Source organism: Cygnus olor, chromosome 3 (assembly GCF_009769625.2).
Source record: "Cygnus olor isolate bCygOlo1 chromosome 3, bCygOlo1.pri.v2, whole genome shotgun sequence".
Taxonomy (NCBI): domain Eukaryota; kingdom Metazoa; phylum Chordata; class Aves; order Anseriformes; family Anatidae; genus Cygnus; species Cygnus olor.
The window spans coordinates 82,381,590-82,408,188 of record NC_049171.1 but is presented as its reverse complement, the minus strand read 5'-3'; the positions used below and the strand labels follow the sequence as shown (position 1 = coordinate 82,408,188).

Sequence of the window (26,599 nt, the reverse complement as noted above, 5' to 3'; positions counted from 1 at the left end):
TCCACAAACTTGACAACTACTACTGCTCTCTTGGGATTCTTCTTCATCTCAATTAAGGGAAATGCAGAAGTCCTAATGCAGAAATTTAACTCTCAAATGAGTCTCTTTGAAGTAAAAATGGAATACGGAAAATGCAGTGTAAAACAAAATGCCCCTGGGCTAATGGCAGCTCCAGCAAAACACACAAGGATTATGGCTATATATACTATATTTTAAAGATCCTCAGAAATTAAATTAAATAAAAGAATTTTTAAACGGGAGCACCTGAACTTGCACAACTTAGAGAAAAATGTTGATAATGGGTAGGGTAATGAATAACGTCGATAATGGATGGTCAGCTACACTGGACAGAAATAGCATAAATTAAAACAATTTTATATTATTACCTACCTGCTTGCCCTAGGTATCTTTGTGATATGTTTATCTATTAGCAAATACTCTCAACCTTCTCAGGATGTAAAGGTAAGTACACATAGCACAACATAGGTTGGATCTTCAAGACAAGTACACATGGCATGGATCAGAGGCAAGAAAGAGCACACAGTTCTTCTGTGGTAGTAATTCACCTTGATCTAATGCTTGTGTAAGAAGCCAGAACAGCATACTAAATTTTCAAGCAGAACACATGGATTAAGCTGAGCTGTTGCTTCAGGTTGGTTTTGTTTTAAAGAACTTTTTTTTTTTTTTTTTTTAACTTCAAGAACACTTAAGTTTCTGGGAAGCAATAAAATTAGAATCAATTAACAAAGAATGTATATTTTCAAAATCTGGTGTAACAGAAGTAGAAGACTTGATTAAGAAGTAATCTTTGGTATCACTTTTTGCATTGCTTCTTCTGTTATAAATACTAGTCAATTTTTTAGAACTTAGCATTTTCTATTGTTCTATAGTGTTGCTACAAATACATAGCAATAATAATTGTAACAATAGAGGCTTTTTTTAAACATACATATAAATGCATAGAGAGGCATACAACAAAATATATAACCATACATAGTTAATATAAACAGCTACATACCTTTCAAACAATTACCTATAATGTTAAGGACAGAGTTACTGATTATGTGAAGTCTGACTTCATACACCTATACAGTTTGTTTATAAGAAGTACACAAGCTCAGTTCTTAGAGAACAAATATATTTTGTTTGACTCCGTATGTCGCCTTCTTGTCTAGGCAGGAAAAAAAATGGAGACCAATGCTGTAATCCTTTCAGAATAAAATGTTTAAATACAAACATGATTGCCATTGTAGACTGTTTAATTTAGAGAGATTGTATTTCAGTTCTGGTTTTGAGAGGTTTGCTGATTTGACTATTGAGAGTACACTTCAATGCTTACTTAATTGTTTAGATACGTTTTGTTTAAATTAGGCAGGTGAAAAAAACTGGGTGTGGGATATAGGAAGGTTGAAAAAGACTGGCATTTACCGATTATGCTTATTTAAAACTATATGCTAGAAGAGCAAACAGTCTCAAAGAACCTGCCAGGGCTGGTCTTCAGGGAGTGAATTTGAAGTGCAAGATTGACTGGCGGGAGTCAAGATTTTTCAAACTGGAAAGGATTACCATGTACTCTAAAAACACTACTTAAGGCTTGCTACAGTACACAAATGCAAATGTATTAAGCCCAATTTAATACTTTGTTTTTTTAAATTATTGTTTATGCATATAAAAGGGTTTTTATTTTTTTTCTAGATGAATTCCTGTCCCCTTAAATTTACTTTGAAACGTGTTTCATGAACAAGATTTTTATATAAACAATCATGACATAGGATATATTTTACACGTAAGAAATTCTGTTACAGTAAATAAAATTACAGCTATAAAACATGCAATGCTAATTGGTGCTTACTCCAGTATCAGCTCGTACTATGTTTTTGCAATTTCTGGTTAAGGTAGTATATCATACCACAAGTGTTCCATTTCAAGGTTCTGAAATGGAGACTTGTCACACCTATCAACTATAACATTTGATGGGGAGACTACTAGAACAGAATATCTGAGGAATATATCTTTAGGATGCTTATTGGACAGTATGTATTTACAGTGCATACGTTATAAAAAAACTGCAAAAACAGCTCAGCTGCAGGTGATATGCAATAGGTTTGAATGTATTAATCTGTCTTCAGACTGATAACGTACAGCTTTGTATTCATGAGTCAAACGAAATAAAATTTGGGCTTTATGGGTGATAGTACTTGACTTTTCTTTTAGAAACCCACATATCCTACTTCTTTTTGATCCCTATTTCAATGACGTTACATCACTGAGTTCCACAGACTATTGTGATCTAATGTTGGTAAACGTGACTGACAAAGCATGTATGTAGAACGAGTAGCATCTCTTCCTAATATAGTGGAAAGAAGTTACTAAGACTTGTCCAGAACACAAAAAATTCAACACTTCAGGATACATGCTAATTTAGACCTTTAATTACGGTTTTGTTTTAAGTAATTTGAATTTTCTGGTTTTTGGGTTTAATTCCACCTTATCTATTTGCATCTAAGTAGCTCAAGTAAACAAAGCCATGGCTCACTGAGAAATCCATTCCATAATCAAAAAGATAAACTTATTCTTCATGTTTCAGAGAGTTCATTTTAAATGATCAAGACAAACAAATGCAGGAGGCAGAGGAAGAGATTTACTTATAATCATCCACTAGGTCTAATAGCAAAGATGAAACTTAGGTTCACAGTAGTACAAAGTCAAGAATAAATTTAGGTTAAATTATTCAAACTATAAAAAGAATCATTGTTTCTTACTCTATCATCATAATCACTAGAAGGAAACTTTTTTTCTTTAATGCAGGATCTCTGAATTGTGTTACTTTGCCTCTGTGACCCTGAGTACATCTGAACAGTCCCCAGTCTTTTATGTTCCTTATACACATTCCAGTCTTTAATCACTTTTCCAATCCATCACTGAACCTCTTGATTTTTTGATACTACACTTGTTTGAGATGAAGCAACCACAATTCATCCTCATAATAAAGGCAAGGGTATACCCTAGAGCATTCTGCATGTTGGATAAAGTTAACTGGGAGGGATACCAGAAATAGATTTGTCCAGGAAAGGTTTCTCTACATTAAGCAGCTCACTCAGGATCTTAGTTTTTCTGCTCTCACTTTACCCACAATAAATAGAGGTTCAGGTAGCAATTTAGAATACTTGCTTTAAATGACTTAAACGTCAACACTAAATCAGTTTAAAAACTAACACATACATCTGCAAAATTAATGGTTCAAAAAGCACTATGAAAAAGGAGAGTAACTTAAGTTTTTGTGGAAATCTGCTCTCGGTTCTCTGCAGCCAATTATATCTTTAACATCACTGAAAATAAAGATATTAAAAAAAAGACATTAATTATCAGTGAAGTCCACATGGTTTGTTAATGAGAAAGCTGCTCTTTCCTAAGCAGACTCAAACTCACCCAAACAATTGTCTTGCTTACACTCTCAATAATCATGATCAATGGCTGATTTAAGATTTCTGGTCTCTCTACAGGAGTGACCAGAAGTCAAAACTAGAAGTCTCACTTAGACAAGAGGTCTAGCTGTGGAATATCAAAGACAAAAAAAAAAAAGGAAATAGAATAACCTGAGGTCTCAAAACCTGTCTTTCTGGAGAATTACTTAATCTATTTAGCTTATCCAGAAAAAATTAAGAGGCATAGTTCTTATTTATGTATGCCTACAAGAGATGTTTGAAACTAGATTGCTCCATAATTCAGACCAAAAAAAAAGAAAAAGATGTCTGTAAAGTAATCTGACTAGTTCACTTTGTAAAGAACATTTTAAGTGTAAAAAGCGAGCGAAATTAACCTTTTGAGCATTGTTTTGTGAGATACACTGACTTCTCCATCACTTAAAATATTGTATGAAATCCTAGACTCACCAAAGTCAATAACAAAACTATCAGCAACTTCAAAGAAAGCAAAAGGTTGAAGGGTCAGAATTTCAGCTGGAACTCAAGATCATTTATATTGTTAAAATGTTCATATTTGTACAGACTAATGGCTTGAGCCAGAAATTAGCAGGCTTGACTTGTCTTATTAGTAGCCAGACTAAACGCTAAGAATATTCTTTCAAACTATACAAGTTTAGAGCTGAGTTGTGTGTTTGCTAGGTCCTTCTGAAGATCTCCATTACTCTTCTCTAACATCAGCAAGCATAAACCATTTTATCTGCATGAAACTTTGCTACCTTTGATGACTTACAATATATATTATAGTGGAAGTTCATTTAACCATGAAGATATGCAGTAATTCACATGCAGAAACAAGCTTTCCTTGCTTATGGTTCAAGCTGGCCAGATGTGCATGATGATATCAGTATCTGTAGTAGTAGAGCTAGTTAGAAAACATTATATGGAAACTTACATGGATTCAGAAATCAGGCAAGTCCCTGTTTACCCATAATTGCAGTACAGTCAACGGTTGTGATCACAAATTGAAGTACAATTTTTTTTGCTCTAGAATTATAAACAAAAATCATTTGAGAGGCTTCATTTCAAAAGCAAATTTTCCTTTCCACCTGTCAGACGGTAGTATCTCACTAAAATAAAGTTATATGATTTTAATTTCTTCCCCAAATCAAATTAAAATTTATTTTTGGCACAGCAGAGACCAGTTTAGATGTAGCCTGGTATATTCCACGTCTGCCCAGCCTGAAGTTTGGATAAATACCATGGCCTTCATTGTACTAACGCACGTTAAGTCTTTGACCAAATATTCTGAAGTTACAGTATTAAAGAGCTACAGATGCTAATAAAATGATGTAATGATCTTGTGATATTTAGTCGATGCTCTAAGTATGGTGGGATTATGAAAATAACGCAACAAGATTTTTGGCTAGGTAGAAGACAGATGACACATCTTTACTAATTCAAATCACAATGCTGTGATAACTAAGGGCAGAACAATGCGTGTTTATTGTTTAAGTTCCATCTTTTTTCACGCTCCAAAGCATTTCTCAAGACCTGGTATTAATAAACTCAACAAAATTACAGACCAGAATTGCAACAGAATCAAAAGATATGTGGAAAACCAAAATATATATGTTCTAGAAAAAAATATATATTTTTTTTGAATCAGAATATCTCAAGTTGGAAGGGACACACAAGGATCATCGAGTCCAACGCTTGGGTCCCCAAAGGGCCACCCAAAAATCAGACCATGTTTCTGAGAGTGTTGTCCAAACGCTTCTTGAACTCTGGCCACTGCCCTGGGAAGCCTGTTCCAGTGCCCAGCCACCCTGTCAGCAAAAAACCCTTTCACCTATATTTATTTCAGTATTGTTACTAGAGTCAGTCTGCTGATGACTGTAAGACTAGAAAAGACGTTCTATATTGCTTCAGTTCAATACCATTGAGCTATATTATCTGTTAAAGTAGCTAAAGCTATTTGCAGCTTCACTAAAAAAAAAAAAGAAATTACACTGAAATAGAATGCAACATATATTGAATGGGGAGGTTTCCTGTGGAACAGCAGAACAATGGAAATAAATCTCAATCTTTCATTATCCAGAGATCATAACAGAGCATGACAAAGAAGAGAAAGAAAGTAAGGAAAACCCAGGTGCATCCAGGAACACTGGCACGATGGCTCTAGCACAAGAAAAAGCATGCTCTCACACTAAACGTTCCACCATTTTTGCAGTAGAAAGCGATTTCTAACATCCAACTCCAGTTTCCCCAGCCCTCTTTCCTACCCTGTCCATCACAGGCCGGATCCAGAACACTAACCGCTTGCCCTACCTCTGCACCATCCCCTCTGCTCCTTGCTCTCGGAGCCGGGGGTGCGCCGGCTGAGCCCCGCCGCGGGCCGCTATTGCCACCTGCTGCTGGGAGCGCGGAGCCGCCCGCCGCGCCTCCGGTGGAAGGTGGGCAGCGGCGGCACGGGCGGCAACGGCGAGCTGCGGCAGGGAAATTCAAAATAAGGGAAATTCCAAATAAGGGAGGGTAGAGCCAGGTCCCGGGCGGCTCTGTGGTACGCTGCTGTACAGTGGCCAGCCTGCTGGTGTTTGCGATCGGCACGTTTTGTTAACCAATGGATGCAATGGATGTTCTACATGAGACCGAAGGAAGATCGCTGGTGCCAGGCGCGTAATACAGGTTGAACATGGTGCCATAACCAGCTACTACAGAAGAGTGGCAGCTCTTGAGGAAGTGAGAGTCAGTAAAGATAAAGCGAGCAACTGAAACAGATCTGCCACGCTCCCTACCCAGGGAGCCTAGGCTGAAATACAAAGAACACAGTTAGTAACCCTATTACAAATCATTCAGCAGGCATTTTGATAATGACTTCTAAACACTAACAGCCATAATATGCAAGATACAAAACATAATAGTGGAATGGTTAATCTGAAATACGTTTTTGAGATCCATGCAGAGTGTAGATTTAGGATATTGCAATTACTACTCTAAGCAAGTAGGTAGAAATACCAAGAGTAGAAGCAACACTTGATTCACTTCTGAATGGAGTACAAAACAGCTGAAGACACCATAACAATCTTATATGCAACCCCTTTAAAGGGCAGAGAAAAATAAAAATTTTTAAAAATAGCACCCTAAAATTAAGATGTTACAAGGAGGAAGCCTGTTAAAAGGGTAAAAAGCTTGCAGGTTATAATGAAGCTGGCAGACATTACATTAGTTTCAGAGAAATTAAAAAAAAATCACAGAAAATTCAAAAGCACAGTCTTTTCCTAATCTTTCCATATCCCCAGCGTCTCTACTCCTCAAAACCACATACATGACTAAACAGAAGAGCATGGGGGACACCTGTATGTAAACAATACTCTTCAAGAAGTGGAAATCAGCCAAAGAAAATAGAAAAGCAAAACGTGTCATAAGTTCAATGTAAATTGGACAAGAACAAAAAGCAACTTGCCAAATGCATAAAACTAGTAATAAAATTGCTTTCAAACACATCCGATGTAGGAAGCCTGACAGGAAACAGTTGGGCATGCAGATAATCTGGCTGTAAAAAGAGCACAAAGGGAGAATCAGAAAAGATTAAACAAAGTATTTGTGTTAGGATTCACTACCACAGAAAAGGTCAAAGATGTTCTAATACAAGATCTACATTTCTCAAGTGATGTGTTTTGGGCACCATCTTAAACTGATGAATTTCAGAGCATACAAATGCAGATTTTAAGAGGATTCCAGAGATGATGCTGGAAATTCCAAACCAGTCTGAATTCTGTACTGAAAAGTGTCCATGTATTATATGGAAGAACAGCTTCTTCAAACAGAGAAACGCAATGTAATGAGAAAGAAAGGTTGCATATTGTTTTGAAGTGGATACTCATGAGCAACAAATTGAATGGGGCTATCCTAGTGGAATCAACCAAGTCACAGCAGTGGTCAGACTGATACTGGATTTGCAAGAGGCTCCTTCTTACCCAAGGCTTAGAAAAAAAATGCTGTTATGAGATAAAAATGAAAGTTTACTTGGTTTAAATACAGAAACTGATTAAGAAAAAAAAGAAATCAATTATAAAAATGAATGATGAATTTTCAAAGTAGACAGTTGTAGCAGTGGAGTCATACTAAGATCTTTGCTGGTTCCTGTACTGTTTAATGAATGTGAGGTGATAATGTTTGCAGGTAATAAAAGTTAGCCAGTTTAAAGCTAAGTGCAAACATGTGCAGAAGGATCTCTTTCAGTGTCAATACAAGCAAAGTAAAGTACATGGGAAAAAAAAGAACCCAAATGTAAAAACAGTGAGAGATACAAAATTAGCAGTCATTGAAAAAAAAAAAGCCACTTTTTTCATAGGTCTCTGAAAACATAAGCTCAATGATTAACAACAGTTAAAGGGCGAACAACATCAGTATATAGAGAAATGGAGACTGAAACAAGATACGATACTGTGTCATAGGCATACAGTGCACATAAATATTGAAAATAACTTGCAGAGCTAGTCAACTTTTTTACAAAGAGAAGAAAGTTATGGATGGTAGACTGGTGACAGGGGAAAACAGAAATATAGACAATGTGTGTGAAGGTCTTTCCAACAAAATTTCCAATTTGTTTAGAGAAAGACAACTACTGCAAAAAAAAAAGATAAAATAAAGATCTATAAAATTACATGAAATGCAATCAGTGCCACTCTGTTTTCTCCTCCTCCCTTGCTATCCACACAGGAGATCAGGTACTAAGCTAGACAGATCTTTATTTGGCCAAATATAGTATACAATTTTAATTTCTTCCTTAAGTGAGGAATGACAAAAGGAGGAAAAAAATGCATACAATTAATGATAAAAAAAAAGTAGGGATCCATTTTGCAAGTTTACTAAATTTTTATTTTTATTAATTTGGATTTAGATTAGATTCTAACTGCTGTAGCCGTAAGAGGCATTTATTTTTTATACATCTGAAAGCATATGTGCAAGTATATTTAAGGTTAAAAACCACATCACTAAATGGATTGCTGTGGCAAGCATCCTTTCCTTCAAAATCTTTCAACTCAATGAAAAAACGTGCGAATAAAGAGCTCCATTATAAAGCGCTATTGCAAGAAGAGGTTCGTTCCCTCTTCTTAAGGTCTTAAGTTAATTAATAAGCTGTTCATAACGTTATAATGTTAAAATATTTATTTGGTTCAGCAATACATAAAAATATGGCACCGAAGAAGACTTCTACTGTATTCTGTAAAAATATTTCCTTTCTTCCCTGTTTTTGCATAGTACTGGTGTGAACAGCAAGCATTTTATTGCTTTTCTACTCAGAATTTCATAGTCATTCCTCTTACAAGTGACTGACTACACAGTACTCAAATGAGAAATAACAGTACTGATTTTTTTTCCTTTGGGTAGAACAGAACTTTTCTGAAACTTTTTGTTCAATGTTTCAAAGTTAATCAGACTTCCAAGAAAAAAATAAACCGTTTCAAATGAAACAGACAAACAATGCAGTTACAGTTCTTACATTTCTTACAAAACTTTTCTATTAAATTACATTCATATGTTTTTAACAACAACAAAAATTTTTAATTAGCCAAACTATCCAATGTGGCAATAATTAGTCTCTGCTGATTCAAATATTGTTAAAAAGTTCAATATAATTTTTCCTTATTTAAAATGTATTTGACATTACAGAAAATTGTATTTAGTTCTACAAATGTATTTTTAAATTGTAAATTCCAAAAGAGAGTGTGTTGCATGGAAACCAGAATTCGGTTCCTTTCTTGATGATGTGAATATTTCTGTCCTTCATACCTGGATTCGTTGCACACAAAAGATAACTGAGGTTGTATTTTTCCTTATCTTCTAACAACTTAACAACTTGCTTTGTTGCCCCATGATCAATGGAATAAGCCTTCAGAAAATCTCACAAGATAGGTCCCCTCCAGTCCCTTCTCTATCACTACTTGGGACTGGCTTTTAATGCTATCACGCACAGCTCTGGGATTTATGTTGCATCCATTCAAAACCCCATTCATCTCCAAGGGCCTTTGCGTCTTCCCTCCCAAGCTGCCACTGGCAGACGTGGCCAGGCAAGGACTCCAGAATCAGCACGTCCTACAATGTTCTATACTGAGTAGCTGAAACCAACAGCATCAAAGCAATAGAAACATATATGGCAATACATGTGTTGCACTCAAATTTAATTTAGTTTTTGCTTTATAAAAGTCATTTTGTTTATTCCATTGTTTCCTTTACCACTAATTTCATAATAGGAACTTATATGGTAATTATAAGCAACTAAAATGTTTACGTTTGCAATCTAACAGCAGGCATAATGTAATGAATATGGTAAAATAAAGCTGAGAAGAAATAGAGGACTAAGATCGAGGATTATGATGTGAAGGTTCAAGGAAGTGCTAATGCACAAGATAGAAAAAGGCCAAACCAACAAACCTTTTTCTTTGTGGTGTCTTGGAAGGATCTAAACACACGTTGGAAAGGCTATCAGAGGGAAAATTGACCCTTGATCTGGAAAGTTTTTAGGCTGTCAAAATGCACAATATTTGACAAAGTAAAAAAAAAAAAAATATATATATATATATATATATATTTAAAGAGTTATGATTCTCAATTAATAAACCAGAGCAGGTAAAGTTTCTAACTTTGTAATTAACCTACACAGACTATAATCACTTTATAGATCATTCCTTTAATAAGAAAATGCAGACTTGTTACCTTGCCTAAAAAATGATCTATATATCTACTTGTATTCAGGACTTTGTATTCTATTCATAACCTAAACAGACAGAAATTAGAATTTTGATCATCTAGTTTGTCTTCTAGTTTAACAAAGTCCAAAAAACTTGAACCAATCACATTATTTTACAACTTAATTTGTTTAAACTGTAAAATGCATTCTGAGAAGATATCCATTCCTGATAAATAATTTGATTTTATGAGTTTCAAGTAATTACACTTATAGACACATATTGTTAATGTCCTATTGACACTAGGATAAATACTGATTAGAGTACCTCTGGACCTTTTATATGATAAACTAATCGTGGGGTCTTAGTTTACAGATTCTGATTCTGAATGTTTTCCATTTAGAGCATCTCTATGACCGTTGAGACTACATCGTAGTTTAATGAGAGTAAAGAATCCCTGCACAGAACCTTCAAATAATGCAGCATGAGAGGTTTTCCCTCCTCCTCCAGTGAAATAATTCATCTAGTCTTTGACAAAGTTTTTCCCAGCTCATCATTTGTGTCTATGTGAGCAGTCAAATAAGAAAACAAAACCAAGATTCTCTCATATTCATCTGTCATAAAGAGCTTCATATTAAAGAATAAGCATTTATTTTGTGCATTAACATTGGATGTTCATCCACTTCCTGCACAGTTGTCTTTTGAATTCAGAGCAGAAACTATGTCTGTTGTACACAGTTGTACCTGTTAGTAGACAAATACAACTTTCAGTAAAATAATCTCCAACCCAGATTAAAAGGTCAGGCTTTACCAACTAGTAGGTGAACCTGCCTACCTCTCCACAGTTATTTTTCCTTTCTTTCCTTCTCTCATAGTATCACTGACCAACAATGAGTTGAGAGCTGTAACACAAATAGCTTTGGTCTTCCATACTTTTTTTTTTCCCCTCTCAATTATCAGATCAAGACAGGTATCTCTATCAAATTTTGTGGATTACAAGCATCACAGAGAGGGGGAAAAAATAGCTATTATTAAATGAGGATGTCCTTAGAAAGGGAAGGGAGGGGTGGATCTGAGACAGAAATCTCCAAACTGCTTTCAACAGAAATAGGGCAACCAGGAGGCATTATGCAAAAACTTTAGAGAAATAGTTACACTATTGCAACAATGCCAGAAGTAACACAATGCCTGAAATGATAAACCGCGTTAAAAGAAATTTACTGAATTGGAAAAGATTACAGACAAGTTCAAAAGACAGATTTGTGCATGTTGTTTTTGCCAGTCTTCTTTCAACATTTACAAGACATGTTCAGACTAAGATAACTTTGTTCAGCATAAGATTAATTTCTATTCTGAAAATAAATACTATATAAAATCTGACTATGTAGTGAATATAACATTATCATGAAACAAATTTGTTTTCCTTCTATTTGACATCTTTGGTTTATTTTTATTTTTTTTTCTTCTGCATTTTTCCCTTTTGTATTAGAAGTTTTTGCTATTGCTACTGCACTTGTTAACAGGCATAAAGTTAAAAACAAGCAGAGGACATTGTATCCTTATAACTAATTGATCAGGAAGAGAACTGGTAACTATGTTCTGGGCAACATAGCTACAATTTCAAATGATTGTTATATTTCTTGTGTTTGAAAGTATTTAAGAGACTTGCTTAGCATGCAATTATATATTAATACATGGGGTGTTAATCATAGACTACTAAATACAGTTTACTGGAATCTTGTGGGATCTCAAATTTAAGCACAAAGGAAAAATAGGAAAAAAATCTGAGCTATAAAGGAAAAATTCGTAAGAAGTGCTTGTTCGGCATTTCTCAAGTTTGGCTGTATCATGCCGCCAAACGTATGTGTATTTCCAGTGGGAACATAACACTAGATAGAATGAATGAAGGAGATTTGTGGTACAGTGAACATAAAAAGAAAGCAAAATATCTGGATTAAGTGTTTTGCATAGTTAATAAGTGATTATAAGGAATAGGCGTCAGTAAAATGTTGCGTGAAACCAGAGAAACCATGAGAAGAGGACTAATTTTCATACTAATAACAGAAAAATGGCACTGAATTTAAAGAGAACATTTCTTGCAATTCTTACAGTTCTAGCCTAGACTGGGTAAATTAGCTGGAAGTTCTGTTAGTAATTAGAATTAAAGAAAAAAAGAAAAACAACAAAAACACAAACAGAACATAACAAAAGAACAAGAAATCAAACTACCCTACTTTACAGTACTACTAGAAACATGTACTAGAGTTCAGTACAAATATGGTCTGCTCCTTCCACACTGTAAAAATATTTAAACAGCAGCCAGGATTTTGGAGTTTGTCTTGCTAAACTCAATTCAAAGTCAGAAGCAAACAAATGCAATTCTACCAGCAGACACTTAACAATATCATCACCATCATCATCAAAATCTATTTAGCTCATAATGAGGTAGTCTAAGATCTTCCATTCAATGACATCTGATCACACATGCACAAAAAAGTCACTAAATGTTCTAGATTAGTTTAAAAAAATCAAAAATTTTCAAGTTTCCAAAACAATCTTTCAAAGATTATTTTTGCAGACAATATTTCACCTGTTTTTTTTTTTTTTTTTAACTCCAAAAATCAACCAACCAAAAAAACCCACCAACCTTTAGAACATTAGGCCAGGTTTCAAGTTATTTTAAGCATTTTAATTAAACACAGTGTGGAATAAAACTTGAAATCATAAACTTACTAGTTGAATTCATAGCTATCACAATTGTTTTCCCTTCTGTTCCTGTAATATTTTGAAATTTTTCTAAGCTGTTAGAAAAATAAAACACAGTAGCGTGCAAACCAAGGAATATGAGACTGAATACAACACTATATTGAAATATTCTCCCTCTTTCTGGGTACTTTTCTAGGTCGGTAAAAACAAATAAATAAAAATCCCTACAATTCTTCTGCAATTCACATATTCTGCATTAACTCTACTTCCAACAGATACCCTTTATATGTAATAAAGGAGATATTTAGAAAAATGCCTATGAAGACAGTTTCCTGGTACCACAAATAGTGAGAGTGGGGGAAAGTTTGACTGCCTTTCAAATTCACAAAAATAAAAGTGCTTGTGTTGTACTGAGCAAGACATAAGTAAATTTTCATGTAATTATACATTAAACAGAGTAAAAACTCAAGAAGACTACACAAGTCCTGGGCTAGAGGACCAAACACTGATCCATTATTTTATTGTATCTATTCTCATGCATCTTGAATCTTAATGTATATAAAAGCAAATATATCAAGTGTCTATTTTGCTAATGCAGCTTTTTATTTCAACATTTTAATTTTTGATAGCACTTCCTCACTAGACTATTCAAACTGTAGCAGATAAGCAAGCAAACTATGAAACACCCTCTCTCAATCCTTACTCATCTAACGAACAAGTAAAAATAGTACATACATAAAGGTGAAGCTAAATATTGGGTCTGTGATTTTATAACTTCTCTCACAGACTCTATGGCTAGATCACTCAGAAAACTCTGCATGGAGTTACCAATGCCAGAAATGTTTCTGTTGAGATTTCAGCTCTATTTTTCCTATTCCCAATACACGAATTTCTTTCCTGTTCCCCAACACTTTTTCTGCATGCCTATTTTATGTTAAACAAAAAGCAACAAACCATTTTTAACACAAGGATCTTCCAACCATTTCCAAAAGTCATCCCATCAGATAAAATTTCTCTTATATTTTTTCAATCACTTCTGAACAGCTAGGAAGTAAAAACACTACTAAGTTCTCCTTTACAAAAACTATTGTTTTTAAAAAGCAGCTATTGAAGGAGGAATATACAAAATCTGCACATAGCTGTTAGATGATCATGTGTACTTAATATTGCAGTAGGATAAAGGTTAAGCATAATATTGTTTGACCCCTTCAACTACTGACATTCATGCCATGTTATTGTTAGTGTTGCATGTTAAGCAAGCAAATTTTCAATGAACTTGTGTTGGCTTTACCACAGACACAGATGTTATGCGGACTACTTTGTTCATAAGGTTCTCATTATTAACTGAAACCAAGTTGAATATTTGACTGAAGGAAAGGACCATATCATTGTTTTCAGATTTTGCTCTATGACTTAACTGAACTACATCTGCCAGCTTTGGAAATACCAAGTACTTCTTGGCGCCAGTACTGGCGCCTTGCTCTTAAGTGCTTCAGCTTGAGGAAGTCTAGTAACCATCAAAACAGTTTAATAAAAACTTAAAGTTGTGATTAAGAGTTACTCATTAGCTGACAGAGTGCACTGAAATTTGCTTCTATTTATGAATAATTTCACAAAATAAGCAAATCATAGTAAACTGAATGCATGGCTGTAAATACGTAGCCTAGAAAGTTCACAAGATGTTTTTGTGATTTATGAAGTCTGTGTTATACTTGAAACCACATTTATTTAATAGATAGGCTGGCACTTCACAGGACAGTTCAGTCTGCTTCAAATCTATTCAAAGCCTTTGGGAAACATAAAGGATGGTCTGAATATAAATACAATTCCACTTTTCACCTTTTATGCTAAGAGACAGTAGTGCAAAATGTGAGAAGTATTACAGTCCTTCCAAAAAATCTCCCATTATAAACAGCTGTTGAAGATGAAACAACTCCAGTTTGTGCTAACCCAAATACAAGAACTATTTTAGACAGCAAAACAATTAAATGTTATAATTCACTTTTCTGGATATACCTTTAGGATCTTTGAATTAGAAACAAACTTTCTTCCACAGAAAGACCAAAATCAAAGAGTCTAGATTTCACACCACTCAAGTAGTTGATGCCCAAAACTATGGGTGGCAATTCTGCAAATAATCAGTCAATATTTGTTTTCTATACAGAAAAACAGAATACGTTACTACAAGGGGGAAAACAAATGACATCTGATATTTTCAGAAAAATAAAGTGTGAAAAGACCCTCTTGATTTTTTTTATCTATCAAAAGATAAATATAAGCATTTCCAAATTATTAACGATGCAATCTAAGCTAGAATCAACAATAATTATTTCACTTACCATGCTGAATATCCCTCATGTCTAAATGAAGGCTAGACATTAATATTCCAACAGCTTGAGATCTTTTGTTACTTAACAACTTGACAACCTGCCAAAAGAAACCCGTCTATTAGTATCCACCTGCATTAAAACGTTACAAGATACTTTGCATTACTAATAACAAACCAAAAGTGAGTATTTTTATTATTTTTAAGTGTTCCAACTGCACAAATCCATCACAAGTGTAAATGTCATCTAGCTGAATTTTAATCTTAAAAGAGTCGCTATAAAATTTCCCCTAGACTTCATTCTTCATTAGGATGCACACTTTCAACTTCACACTGATGTTACTAAGTGTATGAAACAGGCTGTCATATAAAAAAATCCAATTGTGTCTATCTTGGAAATGCTTTGGTTTCCAAAACCACACAATAATTTCCATCTTTGATGTAAGCTAAAACTGTGAGAATTTGTATTTTATTTGAAAGTTTGACGTAGTAGGCGCCAATATGAATTTTATTTAAAAAGCAAAATAACCACGTACATATTGGTATTTTCTTTGATCACTTTTAGGGAATACAAAAGGTCTCAAAGCTTTTTATTTTTATTTTTTAAATAACAGAAAAAAAAGCCCTCAAAACATCTTGCTCTAGGGAGTTAAAATTAGCCACTAAAAATTTTTTCTTGTACATATTTGCTTTGCAAGCATAAAAGCAACAAGTAATTCACAGCTTAGAATCCCATGGAAGACAGTCTATTTGAATTTAGCTGGCTGTAAATTTTATATCACTAGTATGAGAAGCAAGTAATGCCAGAAAAGGATCCTTATCTGTAAAACAATGTGAATTTAGATAAAGACATTTTCAATGTAGGGCTATAACCATTACATAGATGAAAGAGGTTAATATTTAATCAACTCAGTTTGCTGAGTTTTACATTGTACTAAACATGCTGAAGAAAAAAACCTTTGTCAGTTATTTGGAGGAAAGGCAAAAAAAACAATTTGATCTGTAAATTCAAGTTATTTTTACATTTCAGTCACGTGGTACATACATGTTTTTTCAAGTTACATAATTTTTATATTAGCATTGAGATGCTGCATCACCTACAGCCCCACTGGAAAAATAATTTAGTAATCAATTAGAAGAAATTAGATTACGTAAAAAAAAAAGATAGCTTGAGTAAAGAATGTCAAAATCCAATCCACATCTTAAAACGTATAAAAGTACCCACAAGATGTTTACCCTGTGGCCACCTTTGATTCAATCAAGTTTTCATACACAAGTTTGTAAGTTGATGTCTGAGCTGCAGCTGAAGAGAAGTAAAACTGTGACACAGAACTCTTCCACTAGGGACTGCCTAGAAAAGGAAGCTAAAGTCACAGTGCTTGCAGAATGGGTTTCCTAATAATATGCTTGACTGGGCAACCTTGAACCTTCACAACCAGCAGTGTGTCAGGTATTTCATTTTCCTTTCCTCATAGATTCCTAACAGATTGCTGATTGCAGCAAAGTGAAAATACTGCACCCTGCAAATGAACTGAAAAAAAACCCTTTAAATCAGGAATCAGGTAAGTTATAACTGTTGATCACATGGTTAACGAAACAAATCCAAGGCACAGATATTGATGTCATCTGTCAGAAGTTAGCAAGTGCCTAGGCAATATCTAGCACACGTGATGTATTATTAGGAAATTAAAAATTTAAGTCAAATGGACTAAATCAAAATTTTACAGGATAGGATATGAGACTCAGATTTTATGAATTCAAAGGGAAAACTATCATAACTCAGAAAAATATAACTAAGATATCTTACACTAGCCTTCTAATAGGCTATAATTATTAAGTGTTTCCTAAAAGGAACATAAATCTCATTTAAGCCCATAACTGAGATAAAGCTAGGACAAATAATATGAGAATTCCCTGTGAAAAGAGCTATTACCAGTACCCATATACTACTATATTAGCTTCAAATTATGAAAACACTTTTTCTACCACTCATCAGCAATCTAAATCTCAGAGCTACCAAAGGTGAGGACTACAAATATAGCAAGGGAACCAAAACAAGATGAAAAAAAAGCCACAAAATAAAGCAACTAGGTGCTTATGATGCAGATTAGAACATGATTTTTTACAGGACCAGATTTAGAGGCCCAGTAAATGCCTTTGAGTCCCTCTCTCTAACAGCAAGTTGGTCTAAAAGTTAACAGAAAAAAGAAGAGGCTTATTCTTAAAGTGAGCTGCTGAATAAGAGAATAATTATTTACCAACTGACGCATTCTGCCTGTGATCACAGGAAAAAAGTGATGTCCCTATGCACAATAGGTCACCCTTTCTACCAAAATTCTGTACTTCAAGACTTCAAAAAGTACCAAAGAGTCAGGTGAATGGTGTGCAGAACAGCAACAGGTAAAGCATTTTTATATAGCAACTACAAATTTTGTCTGGCTTTATTTAAAATGTATGCTCTGTGTCAACTTTTATACTCATCTTCATTCATTCATTCCCATTTTAGTAAATTGCACGAATATTATAGCTTTCCAATACAATGGCTGTAACAATAAAACACTAATTCAGAAAATATGAATATTAGCATAAGTGCCTAAAGCAATTCCCACTGAAAATAAAACAATAAAATAAATCAGCTGCACAGTCTAGGCCTACAGGCCACAGACTAGTGACGCCATTTAAAGGCAGAACACCAAAAGATTGATAAATCCAATCTCTACAAGATCTAAAGCCTCAGACACAATACACCACTCCTTTTTAGTCTGGGTCCTGGAACTTTGCGCTTTAAACAAATTTGAAAATAAATAAATAAAAAGGAAGCTAAAGATGTTGTTATCTGAAGCCTAAACTCTAGGACAAATTTTCTAATTGTTGAGTGGTCTTCATTGTTAAGCAGTAAACAAACTACATGCCAAATTTGTTCCTGCTTGTTTAACGCAAGCAAAAACAGTTAAAAAGATATTTAGTGAAAGGTGATGCAAGACACATTTGATGAGAACCCTGAAGCAAAAATACAAAGATTCCCTTTCCCCAGAATAATATTTAGTTAATGCATGGAATTCTGAAATGCCTCATTCTCTGGTTCCGATTTTGACTGCTAGCACTAAGCAAAAATTATCCCATGGTTCTCACTGGCTAAGAAAAACTACTGTAGAGTACAAAAAGTCATAAGCAGGAAACTCCCCTGTACAAATATTTGTAGCTTGTAACTTTTGCAGAGAGGATGCAGAAATACAGAAGTTCCAAACCAGATCTTAAGAAACTAGATCATGGCAGTAATGCAGAAATCATCTGACCAGGCATTGTTACAACAATTCTTTTCTATGGATTTCAATGTATTTCAAATGTAAAATTTTACATTTGTAAAATATACAAAGAATTGTACCAATCACATCTTTCACACGGATATCCTTGGCTCCTTACAGATATAAACAGAATAATGTAACACTCTTCTGAGTTTATTTTCCTTTAAGGTAAATCCAGAAGAGACTTCTGGCTAGTGATGGTGTGAGAGGAGAAACAGGCACTATGCCAAGCAGTGAGGAATTTTGGTGCAGCAGGAGATCAAACATTTCTACTTACATATAAAATAACACCCATCCCTGACTATCTAACAGACAATCTGTGCTGATTGCATGTATTGATTTAACTGAACTTGATTTTTATCACTTCATTTGAAAAATTACTTAGATTGCTTAGATTCAGATGCACAGTAATAAGACAGAATCGTGTTCCTCAACAGGACTGAAAAGTGCTTAAATTTCCCTCATTAAAAATAATCACAGTATTCTAATTTTAAGGACTGGAGTGGGGAATTGAGATAAATAGCCAAATTTAAATTATCTACATTAAAAATGCATCACAAGGAAATTATTTTTTTCATACCTCTTCTTTGACAGTTTGGCTCATTTTTGTGTACCACAATTGCAGTTACTCCTCCTTTCATCATCTAAAGGATTGGGGTACTTAAAAGTTTAGTTTCTAATTTTTTTTTTTTTATCTCTTCTGTTTATAATTGTCAGAATATCTCCATGGGTTGATTAGTAACACAAGTGACAGACTAAAATATAACCTCTTAAAAAATAGAAATCCAACAAGCTAAAATCTCATCAGAAATTGTGTATTAAAACTAGAATTTTCGTGTATGGTCTGCAATGCACTCAGCATTTTTCTTATTGCAGGTGATCAGCCCAACTGCTATGAACAATCTTGTCACTGTGTACTCACATTAGGAATGCAACTACATCTTTTGATAATTTTTGCAAAAGACGTTGCATGCCCAATTTCTTTATTTCATAAAATATTACTAGATCAAATCAGGAAGAAAAAAATAAAGGAAAAAAACAGGATAGGTGAAAAGATGGAGAAAAAAAGAAAGCAGAAAAGTGAGAAATCAATAGGCTATCTACTATATCTAGTGGGAGATATTCCATGATCTTAAATACAAACAAAAAAACCCACTGGAGGAAAACCTTTAGTACTCCCACTTTTAAAGGGAGACATATGGTTACAGTCAAAATCTTGATATTATTTGCTGTACCCACTCCCAGTGAAACCTTTCAATTACAGCTGTCTGCTTTTCTTTAACAGCTTTTTGTTCTTGCTGTTTGTACTGGTCAGCACTAAGCAACAAAATATAGCCATAAGGAAAAATGTGCATTAAACTAAGTCATCACCAGCAAAATCAACACTTCTCTCATCTAAAGCATTTTGATACTTTACAAACAACAACTTAAAAAGTAAAAACTTTTAAAAACTTGATTTTCAGGCTGACACCAAAAATCTGTTTAGCTTTTAAAGTCAGTTAGGATCTGATAGAAATACAGCTAAGTACACTCACACAAGTTAAACAGATAATTTTTTTTTCAAATAAACCATCCCACTCAGTGTACAAATCTCCAATTTTTAGGTGAAACCCATTCAATCTATACATACATTTAATTCTGATGTAACCTGAGGTTGGTTGTTTTTTTTTTTGTTTTGTTTTGGATCAGATGTAAAATCTACTGCATTAAAAAGTTTTGCTTCTTAGCACAATGAAGGTAGGCAGAGAGATGGGAGAAAGAATTCATATATCCATGCTCTCTTCCTTCCTTCTTCCCTTGATGGCATCTAACACCACAATGTCCAGTGCACTGAGCCCTTGTACTGAGAGAGTTAGAAATGCACCATGGTCCTCTCAGCCATTCAGGCTGAGATGGATAAGAACATATTTGAAATGTATTTGAAAGATATAGAAGTACTGTCAATGGAAATGTGTGATCACCAGTCTCCTTTGAAAGATATCTGTAACTAAGATGGTTCAACTTGACGGTTTTAGGTACACTGAGAATTGTACACAGCACAGGCTGGCAGCTATTTCTGCCGGGATTCAAGGTCTGGGTTATGCTTTTTAGATGTGCAGCTTTCAAACTCATGGAACAGCCACAGCTCGCTCACTTCAACCCAAAGCCTATTTTACCATTTACTTCAACAAACTTTGATTATGACCTTCCCCTACGTAGATCTTCCAATTCACAGAGGAACACAATGAGACACTCTACATTGCACCTCTGGTTAAGAAATGGACACAGCCCTTCTTGTTCATGCAGAATATGTAAGCTTTTAAGCAGCAGCAGCTAAAACAAGTGAATAGGTCAGCAGAACATTTCCGATGAGGATACATATACAGAATAGAGAAACAAATCTGTGATCTAAATAAAAGAAAGCAGTAATAGGAAACAAGAATAAGAAATGCATGTATTTAGAAAAGATCAACCTGAGAAGCCTGAACAGGCAGAGATTTGATACACGGATGCAGTCAGGTAAAACTGTGCTTGCAACAAAGAATTTTGAAGATAATGCAATAACAAGAAAAAAAATCACATAGCAACAACATATCCAACAAGCCATATAAAGAAGAAAAGCAGAGGTAAAAAAAAGGTATCGCATTCATGGAGTATCTCAAAAAAAAAAATCAGTCTTACAAGCAAAACAAATGAGATATTCAATTTCATAAATAACATCATTACATAATTATGTATAAATAAAAAGCGATGTATCAGACAAGTCTTCCATAATTCCTGTCTGTCAGGGCAGCAGAACCCCAACTGTGTCTGGAGAATGCACAAAATCACAAGAAACAGTTGTGCCAGTGACATTGATCAATAAATGTGGATAAGAAAGTTCCCTAAGACAGTGCCTCACCTATTTGCAGAGAAAACTAATCCTCCTTTTCAAAAAAAAAATTCTCCCTTAATGCCTTCCTTGTTAATGAATAAACATGAATAATCTTTTATCTGTTAATTCAATATGGCATTTACTGTATTTACCAATTTATACTTATTTTATGTGGCATTTTATTCCTGGGGTATTCTATTACCACCGCTTCTTTGTGTTCAACTTAAAAATTCAAAAATGCTGAAATCATTAACAAAACACTTTTATTGATACATCTTGTTTGCATCTAAGGCTTTTGAAACAGAATGAAACTTAAGTAACCTATTATTTATTTTCTGGGGTGGAAGTAGGAGATTAAAATCTTAATGTCAATAGATTAATAGTGGACTTTCCATATGAGAATATCTTTAACATTTTTCTTTCATTTCCATGATAAATTATAAACATATGGTCTGTACTTGAAAAGTTCACTGGATTTAAGTGTATATTATTTTTCAGAAATACACTTAAAAGATCATCAGGAAGGCTTTTAAGATGACGGTTCAAAAGTTAGGAAAGAAATCTGTGCAACTCAATTCAGTCCCTCCTGTCTACCTGTTATGCTGACAGTGATATCAAGATTTTCTTATCATATGCTACTTTTCTACTATCTATTTGGTGCACACTAGCCAATATTCTCCATGTAATTAAGTTTTTAATATTGCATTTACCATCATTCTTTAGTATTTGGCTTTAATCAAGAGATAACCCTTTTTCTTCCCGCTTCTCTGATTATCTGATTACTTTTTTTTTTTTTTTTTTTTAAGTGCTGCAACTACCAATAAAAGCAGTGTTACTCTGGTATCAGCTTTATTTACTAAGTAACCAGGGTTCATCCTTAAGAACTGTGCTCATTCTGCAGCCTGGGGCAGGTATGGAATACAGCCTATGAAAAATTCTATCCAGACAGGTAACTAAGATTGATACTGTAACTACATGGCATGGCTGAACAAAACACTCCAAAAGCAAGTTTTCATCCTTTACTTGGTTAAACAGTGTAGTCTTGATGAGGTACACTATTTGCTGACAGGAACCACCCACATCAAGAATACCTAGGTTCATAATAGGTTTTTGAGAAAAATTACATTAGATGGAGTAAGAGGTGACATAGAATCATACCTACCATGCTCTATATTTATGTCTGTCAGATCTCCTCTATTCCTCAGTCCCCCCTCAGTTATTCATCTTAACCTCCCCCCTCAGTCCCTGTTTTCCAATCTACTACTACAAGGTTAGGAAAAAATCTTCAGAATTATATCTGAAATCTCTTCCAAGCTACATGAACTGAGATTTCACAAAACTTGAAAAGTGGTGAAATTTAAGCAATCCTTCACAGAACTTACAGAAGACATGTAGCTGATAACATTTTTACATATTTCAAGTCTATAGAGCTATGTGGACATGAGCAAAACCAGGCTGTTTTTTTTTTTTTTTTAAACATTGGAAAAATGAAGGAGACACTCAATGTGGGAAAAAAAAATTGCAGCTCAAGAGCTAACTTTTGGCAAAGTTATAACTTATAATGAAAGCCATATCACTTCAATAGGTAGCGATGGCAGCTCCACCTATAATATAGCCCATAAAGGGCTTTCTTTGAAGATTAAGTATGCATTCTCGTTTAGTGAGCCTGCACACATTTACAGCAGCTGAGAATTTGACATACATGTATTATCAAAGGAAAACATATCACAGCTTTTGTCATAGCACCAAATAAGAGACAGTAGGAATAAAATCAGCTACATTCACAAATAACTATTAACCCTTCATTCTTCCTCTTCCTTTATGGTTCTGGAACGGATTTTAATATGTCCTTCACCCAATGCAAGATGCAACATTCTTTTTTTTTTTTTTTTTTAAGAGAATATAAATCAATAATTCTTATTAAGATATTTGCAGATGATCATACCAAGGACAAAATAGAAACAATATTTTGCAAGGGTGAAAAAGCAAACAATATAGGTAAAATTACCACTTTAAAAGGGATTACCAATTACAAATAATTACATCATGTATATCTACATACACACACAAACGTGTATACTGTCATATATAATAAATAACTGCAAGCAGAACAGCAGTGTTCTTCAGAATATTTCACCTACTAAAACATCCTAAAATTACCAAATCTTCCTTCAGATTACCTAGAACATTTCTTCTGTCCCCGTGCCTCCCTCCCCCATGGCCTCTTCTGTAAATACATTTTTATTTCAGCTTACAATAAAAATATTGTGTTATTAAAATCAGATGTTTACATAAAGTACCAAATATTTTATACATTTGAAAGTTATTTGGGCTTTTTTTTCCCCTGATAACTATTTCCAGTTTAGCTAGAATTTTACATTCAATACATATAAGCAATGCATCCACTTAGCATACCCACATATTGACATAAGGAAGAGAAACGATTGCCAAACTAGAACTTTCTGGTAAGAAGTACAGTAAGCTTTGTGGATCCCAGCTCTGTTCTGTGCAGTGCTCTTCTGCAGCTCAACAGGTGACAGAACACATCTGCTTTGCATAACACTTCCCTGTAAAAATCACTACAGAAACACCATTTGTAAGATCTTTACAACACCCATAACTATCATAGAATCCATGTAAGTCAGTAACCACTTAAGCAGCACTTGGTGCTTTCTATAAAAACATACTTGTGGAATTACAACCATGCTTTCCCCCCCAAAAAATGTTTCTTCTGCTAAACATGGATGGAGTTCATTATCTAAGTGTTTATTGCAGTATAAATTAAGAGAATTTCAGAAATGAAGGCCTGCATTCCAAACTACTGAGAGTGCATACATAGAATATATTCTTGAAGTTGTTCTACTTCAATTTTCTCACATCAATGTTATGAAAAGCACAAACTGTATTCACCCACAAGAAAATTGAACTTTGACATCTGCAACAGATGCTAGTTCTAACTGTAGTTCTAATGAAAGCCTATGATGCCTTTTTGTGCCAGAAACAGCACATTTGGTTATCTATCCAGTTGATCTTTTTACCCAGATACTATCATGCAACAAATTGGACTTCTCCATTAGGCAATTTCTCTCTCATTTGGTAAGCATTTGTTTGATCAACAGATGAAGAGAAACACGTGGGAGACTTTTTTTGTCAATTTAGGTAGCCCACAGGAATGTATGGTCCAGGTTATGGCAACTACTTAGATTGCCTTAAACTTTTGCATTGAAATTTCTGTCATAAACAACTTGTTCTTTTCAAAAAAGTTTAGAACAGTCATTTTCATTTAGTTTTATCTGCATTTTATTTATTGACAGTGTATTTTTTCATTTCATTAATAGAAAAAAGTGCTAGTATTAAAATAAATATGTAATGTTTATTCATAATTTCTATCTTTACCACTTATGCCACAGAATTAAAGTCATAATTTCTATTATGTTTAGAGATTTGTATCACCAAACCTCGTGAAATGTGAATAAATTGACAGTTCATAGACAAAGCATCATGTACTTTTGCACTTCCCTCCAATGCTTTTTTTTTTTCTTTTAAGTTTAAAGAGCTATCATTGATTTAATTAAGAATGAATTAAGAATGACCAAGAAAAGAGGCTTTTACTGGGGGGAAGAGCAAAGGTCTTGCACTTGGGAGATTTGTTGCAGGACAGCGAGATAGAAGCTGTAACCTGCTACCTTTACCATAGAGGTTACTCCATTACCTTTATTCCCATCCCAGTTAGCAGAATCTAGTGTAGTACACAGATACATTACGCGTGGCTGTGCTATCCTGCCCATCCATCAAGATGAAGGTTTTATCCAGCACATTAGGATAATCATCTGAACTTCACTACCAGTTCTATTGCCTGCAGCAGGTTGCCAGCACAGTAAAGAGCACCTGCATGTTTATACTGCTGACCAAAGGGTGTATGTGAGGGGTAATATCTCCAGAGCCACTAGGCGTGGAGATCATATTCAAACATAAGATGTACTGCACAACTGCTTGGAGATTCCGAAGACTACCACTGCATATTTGGTGTGGGGAAAATTAAAATAAAAATCTTGTAAATTGTTAAAACGCATGGAAAAAAATGATAGAAAGAACAGCCTAGTCTTGAACTGATTTCAGAAAAGTGAAGATGTGAAAACAATAATTTTAACCACCGTTTAAGATTTTAGAAAAAAATCTCCTCTATAGTCTGAAATTTTAATTGTGAATTACTGATCATATCACCACGACTTAGTTGTGACATGGATTCCAAGATTAGAGCCCTCTATTTAATCAAATAAAGATTCAGATTCAGTTATTTTACCACGGGGTTTAGCTTTCACATTTAAAGTATTTCTATTTTTATTTTTTGTATATCTTTCAAGAAGTGGTTTAATATTAGACTTTCCTGTGTTTTTCATTTTTGTATGCCTAAACATCATATTCACTATATATAAACACACTCATACAAACAACTGTTATGATTGGTGCAACATCAGGACTTAGATTCTTAAACATTTTCCTCTGAAATCATGGTAATTTGTATGCAACCCTTTCATTATTTAATTTATAAAATTATTCAGAATAATTTATATACTGCGCATGTGTAATCAATTTCAAAACATCATATTTGCACCACCTATTTTTTGATAATTTTAATGTAGATAATTTTAAAGCAGATAAAGCAAAGATTTTTAAAGAACGAACACATACTTGAAAGTAATTAATAAAAAATCATTAGTTAACAGACATAAGCTTAGAAATGCATCCTACATTCTCTCCTTTTATTTCTCTTTATATATATATGTTAACAATTTCAATCCATGTAAAATTTATCTCAGCTACATGCAAAACTCTGCCATCATGTAAAAGCCAGCCTAGAAAAGATCTGAAATTAAATGAGTACTCACTTGTTTAGTCTTTGTTTTTGTAATGGTGTCCGAAATAGGTTTCTTCCTCTCTTTAACAGCTGTTTTAGAAAACAGTTCTTCAAACTCATGATAATCTATGGAAGGTTCTTCAATTTTTTCCCACACAAGTGAAGCACTAGAATCTCTAAAGTTAAGCAAAAGACCTATGTAGGGCAGTGTCAAACTAAATAAAGTCATAAATGGTGGAATGAAGAAAATAAAATAGCAGCAATTTACAAGTTGTTGCCTAACTTCTACTAGCAACATTTTGATAAGACATACTGTTGATTCTCCCCATGCTTCATTTTCTTTTTTGTTCACCAAAAAATGGTCAGACTCATTTATGTTCACCCATTTTACATACACAGGAATATAAACAGGCTGCATACAGGTTATAAAGTA

At 34.1% G+C, this 26,599-nt stretch overlaps 1 protein-coding gene across 4 annotated transcripts in view; it reads right to left on the bottom strand.

Moving 5' to 3' along the window:
* Positions 1 to 26,599, bottom strand: part of FMN2 (formin 2) — a 199,117-nt gene that overhangs the window by 80,974 nt on the left and 91,544 nt on the right. For all 4 annotated transcript variants that reach the window (XM_040551865.1, XM_040551864.1, XM_040551867.1 and 1 more), the window contains 2 exons: positions 26,198 to 26,342; positions 15,163 to 15,250 (listed from right to left, as the gene is read on the bottom strand). In XM_040551865.1, the coding sequence (XP_040407799.1) occupies positions 15,163 to 15,250; positions 26,198 to 26,342 (233 nt within the window). The remainder of the gene's footprint in view (positions 1 to 15,162; positions 15,251 to 26,197; positions 26,343 to 26,599) is intronic.